Below are 6,648 nucleotides of genomic sequence, written 5' to 3' on the forward strand. Positions count from 1 at the left end.
CTACAAAACCCAACACCAATCTTTAACAGGTACAGTAAAAACAAAAGCATGGTGCAGATCAGAGAAATTAATATGTTAACAGATATAAATTCCTTAATATGCTCTAGTTAATCTGTTGTTATCTCAACCCTTCGCTGCCCCACATTGGGCACCAAAAAGGACTGTCGTGGTTTAACCACAGCCAGCAGCTAAACGCCACACAGCCGCTTGCTCACACCCCGCCTCCGGTAGGATGGGGGAGAGAATCGGGAGGGCTCAAGTAGGAAAACTCGCAGGTTGAGATAAAAACAGTTTAATAATTGAAATAAAATGAAGTAGAACAGTAATAATAATAATGATAACAACAATAATAGCAGAATATACAAAGCAGGCAATACACAATGCAACTGCTCACCAACTGCTGATCGCGTGTCACGAACGGGGCAAGCCCCCTCTCCCACCCTTGGTTTTTATACTGAGCATGATGTCAATTGGTATAGAATACCCCATTGGCCAGCTGTGTCAACCACCCCGGCTATGCTCCCCCCCCTCAGCTTCCCCTGCACTTGGCAGGGCACGGGAGGCCAAAAAGAGAAACAAAAAGTCCCCAGTGCAAGCACCACCCAGCAACAACCAAAGCATCAATGGGCCATCAACGCTCCTCTCGTTCCAAACCCGAAACACAGCACACCCCCCAAGCTACTGGGAAGAAAGGTAACTGTCCCAGCCGGAACCAGGACAATCAGTTCAGGTCAGAAGCATGCCACTGGCTAGGCAAGGGCTCCTGCTGGATGCCTGAAGCTAGCGCAGCGGGTGGGTATTTTTTCACTCGAGGCAGCACGGTTCCAAAGGGTAACTTCCAGATATCGGATGCAGTTTAATTCACTCTCAGCACTCATCTCAGTAAGTGCTGCTGTTGTGAAAGACCTCAACTGTCCTTGTGTGCACACAAGCACTAATGGCTTCATGGACAGGCGAGCATGTTTCCCAATCTAATTAAAGGAAAGCTTTTTCTGCCAACTGGTCAGACCTCATAATTCCGGCACATATAATCAGATTTCAAGACCCTCTATATATTAAGCCATCTGGAGACTGAATCAGGGCAGTCTAAATTTATGTCTGAAAATTAGTCTTACTCATTCCCATCTGCCACAGAGGAAAACTGAGAGTCTATTTTGTGAGGTAAAGTTCTTCCACCTCACTAGAGCAGGTGCTGCGGGGGGCAGCACCACGTTGCTTTTAGCATTAGGATTTTTCACGCGGGAGAGAGAAGATAACTACTTGTTTGGGACAGCAGTAGAAAGTATTCCTTTTAACAGATGACATATCTGTCTATATTCAAGACGGCATGTTAAGAAGCAAAGATCATTATTATATTCAAAATTATTTATTTTCTAGGAAGATAAATAAAAGGAACTATCACTACTATAAGCCGTGTCCAACTCATGCTCTTATGGAAGATGTTCACTGTCTTTCTTGTGTAAACTCCAGCCATTCAGCAATTTTATCCAACCTTCTTCTGCTACAATAAAGTCTAAATGTGTCTTAAGTCTTTAAATTAGGATCAATGACTCTATTTGTTATCTAAGCACTTCTTCCCAGAAGGAAGCTGAATACTTAAACAAGGCAAAGAGTAAAATCCTTATTCCCTGGGACTACCCAGTGAAATCCAAGTAGAGATCAGGATTGTAGGAAGTCATCTGCAGATAGATTCGTCGGGAGAGTTCTGGTCCAATCCGCCGGGAGGTGGCTGTCACACCGTAACTGTGGCGCACAGGGATATTAGCCAGCATGTTTTCCCGCTCCTCCTCCGAGGAGCATCTGCTATAGGCCTAAAAGCAACATAAAGGAACAACGGTATCATCCATTTGCATCCATCGCTCAAAAAAATAATCAAAGCTATGAACCTGTGACTGGTCTACCCTTTCACAATGTACACTCATTTTTCACCTGGACTCTCCCCAGATCTCATTTGTGAGCTTACAGGTTGATGCAGAACAAATACTTCTCCCTCAGTAGTCCGCTCTGTAAAGCCAAAGCAATGGGTGCCAAGGGATCAGTTCCTTCACTACCTTACTAAACAGTTCATACAGAATTATTGTGTCAAATTTAATACCAATTAAATTATTTCCTCCACTCCTTACATTAGTTGGCTGTCTGCACACACTTGGTATTCCTAAGGAATCCTCACCTGGTTCAGAAGCTGAGGAGAAGGGTAGGCGGACACAATAGCCTCAGCCATCTCAAGGCTGACCCGGTTAAATTGTTGTATCTGCCTCTTCCAAACTTCGAAGAGACCCTTTCCGGAATGATCCACCTTCACCCCTCCGCACCACCCCTTCTCTAAGTAGAAAGAGAACCCCGTCTTCTCTCGCTCTCGCCTAGGGAGAACAAAGAATGCGAAAGCAAATGAGACAGTGAGGCTACGAAGAAAATCCTATTCCTGCATCTGTTGTCACATAGCCAGAGACAGACAGCCATTTCTCACTCCATGCTGTTATAGACACCATTGGCATCAAAGTAAATGCTAAAAATTTGACCCTATTTTCTTTACATGCATTACCAATTTCCTTGTTTAAGACCCAGATTTCCTACTGAAAAAGGAAAAGAAACAATCCTGTACTTGGGAGCAATCCTGACACAAGCCAACATGCACAAAAAGTGATAAACAAGAATTCACTTTCTGACTGTCAACCATAATAAAACACTTTTACATGTCTTTTTTAATGACATGTCATCTCTTCTCATGGCTGAGATGTAAAATACAGCAGCTGCTCTGATAGGAATGCTAGAATTGTGTGAGACTGCATAGGGTGGCTTTCTTAGCTATCACTGTGCAACATGCTGCTGTCCTCCCTTATCAATGCAAGCAGCTAAATGGTTTGTTCTCAGTAAGGTCTCTCTTGTTTATATACTGAAGAAGAAAAGCTGGTGCTGTAAGAGCCCAACCCTACTTGCATTCCCTTCACACTCCTAAAATCAGACTGAGAACAAGAGCTTTACTTGATGTCAAGACTCCGACGTGAAACCAGGGTCTGTCCTCACCCCTCTCCAGGCAGGACATCAGTTTCCAAGAACTAACCCTATGTTAAAGGAGCTGCATTAGCAGCTGCTCTGTGTTGCCTGCTCCTTTAAAAATCACTATACTGTGTTGTACTGAAGTACAGCCGCGTACCTGCTATTCCCTCCCAGTAACTGTGAAAGTGCAGCCTCTCCAGAGAGGATATGACCAAACCTCATCTGCTTACTCACTTGAATGGTGCTTTAGCTACAGCTTTTGTGAACATAGTGGCAAATTCTCCGAGATCCTTCCAGCTCTCACAAAAGCTGACTTGGACTTGTTTGCACAGCTGCAGATCCACCAAAGCCTGTAAATATAATTGGAAACAATAAATGGAACAATTAATCTTCTCACATCAAATCTAACTCTTGTCTGAAACAAAAAAGGGTCACAACATCTTGCTATAGGACAAGAACATCCACTCTCTCCCCATTTTGGGAACAGTTAATTTAAGGCACTGAAGTATTTAGGGGCAGCCTGTCTCCTGCCAGTTAATATCAGTTTAGCGCCATTTCAGCTGCTGCAGCTCCTCAGTGGCAGGCTCTCGTAACATGCAGGCCACCCAGCCAAGGGCAGCACTGATGTGCTTTGCCAGCAGGCCATGAAGGGCGAGAGATGCTGACCAAGACTGACATTTCGCTGTCCAGGATCAAGGTGAACGAGACACATCAATCCATGGGAGAGCAGGTATATAACTGAGCAGTGGGGAACTGAACCCAAAGAGCTCTGTACACAGACACATGGACTAACGAAGGCTGAATCCCCCCATCCAGGAAAATGTGTGATTGGGTCAAATGTTCAAACAATGGCAGACAACAAGAAATGATGGCTGCATGCCTGTTTTAAAGGTACTCACTTCTTCCACATCCATTCTGGTTATCTCCAGGCCAGAATCCTTAGCTTTCCTTTTTCTCCATTGTCCTTGTTCCTCTTCTTGGTTTCCACTCGCTGCTGCCTGTCGCGGTCTCTTTTTTGACTGATCTCTGAGAGACCTACGAAAAGTAATGTAAGACTGGGAGTTCATGCTCTTCCCCAGGTATTTCCCATTGGTCACTGTGGTGACCAGCTGGATGGACCATTGCTTCTGTTTCTATATAACAAATAGTGGAGCAGTTCTGGGTGGGAATACTTCTTAGGCTCCAGTCTTTGCTAGAAGGAATTAATGGAAACATCTATGGCATTTTTCAAGGCCAGAGACAACACAGAAACATTTGGAGGGAAAAAAGTTTAACCTGAAATAATTTTCTACTCCAACTACTGCCAGTGCCAGAATTTTCCCAGGCATTTTCTCCATCACAAGAGCTGCATAGCTCTGTAGGGTCTCCTCCTGTCCTTCTGTACAGCCCTCGGCCTCCTGCAAAGATCAATGGAAAAAAGGAGTTAAACCATTCTGAGTTACACATGCAAGCCCAGCAACCTACGGCTCCAATTCTGCAGCTAGGTCTGCAGATGAAAAAGTCTGTTCACACAGCTCTTCAGGGGCAAACAGGCAATACTTGATTCAGTATAAAGCTATGGCAGAAAGAAATAAAAAAAAAAATTAAAAAACAAATAATCCCACTTGATTTGACAGTTACCTCTTCAAAAATCTGTGAAAAATTGTAACTAGGAAAGAAAGCTTGTCAGAACTTTGCATTATACAACCCTCGTGTTTTTGATCCATTAACGGCTTCTAAAACCAGATTTCAGGTTTACTGAAACAATAGCTCCATCCCACATCAAAACCTTCCTGCCATGAAGAGGGATGACAAACACGACCCTTACAGCAAGGCATGTTCGAGAGCACAAAAGTCATAAGCACTCTCACCTGTTTGTAGTTGTGAACCATGGACAAAAACTCCTCCAAGCGAAGCAGAACCAGGACATTTGGTTCTTCTGTCCATTCATCTCCTTCTTCCATCTGTCCAGGTATGAAAACAGCCAGACCAACAGTCTGTTTATAATTCATTCACTCAAATTGGTGCTCCCACTCAGACCTCTGAGGCAGGGAGAAGATTAGAGGGCATTTACTTGGGTTGTTAAATACAATTACTAATGTGTGCAAATAACAGAGGAAGAAAAGGGCAAGAACATCGAGATTTTGCTCGCACACCTGAGATGACACAGTCTTTCTCCTCCAGGTGATGCTGCGGGGAACACCCTGACTCTCAACCACACAGGAATAATTCGCAGCCTGCAAAGCACTAAGGATCTGTCCACCGCCTTCTCCCTGCAAGAGAACTGAAATCGGTGTACGGGTCAGGCCTCCACAGCAAGAACTAACAGTCAATATAAGGCAGATGCAGGCTGTGAGGACAAGTACCTGGATCTAGCACCACTGTTATGTATTTCTGGCACTCCCCTGGACGCTGAGCTTTCAGCATCTTGGCAAGGGCCCTCTTCCTCTCTTTTTCCTGCTCCTGCTGCCTCCTCTGTGCTTCTCGCTCCTTCCTCCTCTGCCACGCAGCCTGGCAGATTGCATCCCTTTCTTTCTGAGTATATTTTGGCTTGCGGGGGGGGGATGTTTCTGGGCTTGCTCCGCTTACCAGGGGCCTATTAGGCTGGTCTGCGGACTCAGACTGAGAGGCTGGCAGCGGGCACAAAGAGGGCCTCTCAACACCGTGCGTGCCATTTTGGCTGCCACAAGACACTTCTCCAGAAGGCACCAGGGCTCCCTGCGGCCCTCCGTTGCCGGGTGCCAACAGGTCACCGCTAGCACAAAGGCCAGCTCCCCCTGCTGCATCCCCACCGCCCGGCTGGGGGAGCTCAAAAGCCACCTCCCTCTTTGCTTCCACCCTCCTCTTGATCCTCTCAGGCAGAGGGACGACCTCCACCACCTCCTCCTCCTCCTCCCTCTCCTCCTCTTCCTCCTTCTTGTCCTCCTCTTCCTCGTCCTCCTCCTCCTCCATCTCCTCCTCTTCCTCCTCCTCTTTCTCCTCCTCCTCCTCTTCTTCTTCCTCCTCCTCCTTCTCTTTCTCCTCCTCATCCTCCTCCTTCTCTTCTTCCTCCTCCTCCTCCTCCTCCTCCTCCTCCTCCTCCTCCTCCTCCTCCTCCTCCTCCTCCTCCTCCTCCTCCTCCTCCTCCTCCTCCTCCTCCTCCTCCTCCTCCTCCTCCTCCTCCTCCTCCTCCTCCTCCTCCTCCTCCTCCTCCTCCTCCTCCTCCTCCTCCTCCTCCTCCTCCTCCTCCTCCTCCTCCTCCTCCTCCTCCTCCTCCTCCTCCTCCTCCTCCTCCTCCTCCTCCTCCTCCTCCTCCTCCTCCTCCTCCTCCTCCTCCTCCTCCTCCTCCTCCTCCTCCTCCTCCTCCTCCTCCTCCTCCTCCTCCTCCTCCTCCTCCTCCTCCTCCTCCTCCTCCTCCTCCTCCTCCTCCTCCTCCTCCTCCTCCTCCTCCTCCTCCTCCTCCTCCTCCTCCTCCTCCTCCTCCTCCTCCTCCTCCTCCTCCTCCTCCTCCTCCTCCTCCTCCTCCTGGGAAAATGGCGGCGCTGCGGCGACTGTGTGAGTGAGGGGTCACTCCCACCTCCAGCTTCACCCCCCCGTGGGGTAGGGAGAGAGTGCGGCCGTGGGGCGGGAGGCTGAGCTGAGGAGGGGGTGCCCCGGGGGAGACCGTTGCCGGTAGCTCGGGGGCGAGGCCTT

At 48.0% G+C, this 6,648-nt stretch overlaps 2 protein-coding genes across 2 annotated transcripts in view; one reads left to right on the forward strand and one right to left on the reverse strand.

The window, feature by feature from the left end:
• Positions 1 to 1,634: 1,634 nt before the first annotated feature.
• Positions 1,635 to 5,762, reverse strand: EME1 (essential meiotic structure-specific endonuclease 1). Its single transcript, XM_009583895.1, has 9 exons — positions 5,723 to 5,762; positions 5,343 to 5,585; positions 5,133 to 5,260; positions 4,848 to 4,940; positions 4,273 to 4,394; positions 3,897 to 4,032; positions 3,232 to 3,347; positions 2,171 to 2,360; positions 1,635 to 1,811 (listed from the first exon to the last, which is right to left on the reverse strand). The coding sequence occupies exons 1-9, from the start codon at positions 5,760 to 5,762 to the stop codon at positions 1,635 to 1,637; spliced, it is 1,245 nt and encodes a 414-aa protein (XP_009582190.1).
• Positions 5,763 to 6,488: 726 nt separating this feature from the next.
• The window catches only part of MRPL27 (mitochondrial ribosomal protein L27), a 3,672-nt gene continuing 3,512 nt past the window's right edge, over positions 6,489 to 6,648 (forward strand). The window contains exon 1 of the mRNA XM_009583893.1: positions 6,489 to 6,510. Coding sequence (XP_009582188.1) covers positions 6,489 to 6,510 — 22 coding nt within the window. The remainder of the gene's footprint in view (positions 6,511 to 6,648) is intronic.

This window comes from Fulmarus glacialis, unplaced genomic scaffold, assembly GCF_000690835.1.
Source record: "Fulmarus glacialis isolate BGI_N327 unplaced genomic scaffold, ASM69083v1 scaffold37678, whole genome shotgun sequence".
NCBI classification, from domain to species: domain Eukaryota; kingdom Metazoa; phylum Chordata; class Aves; order Procellariiformes; family Procellariidae; genus Fulmarus; species Fulmarus glacialis.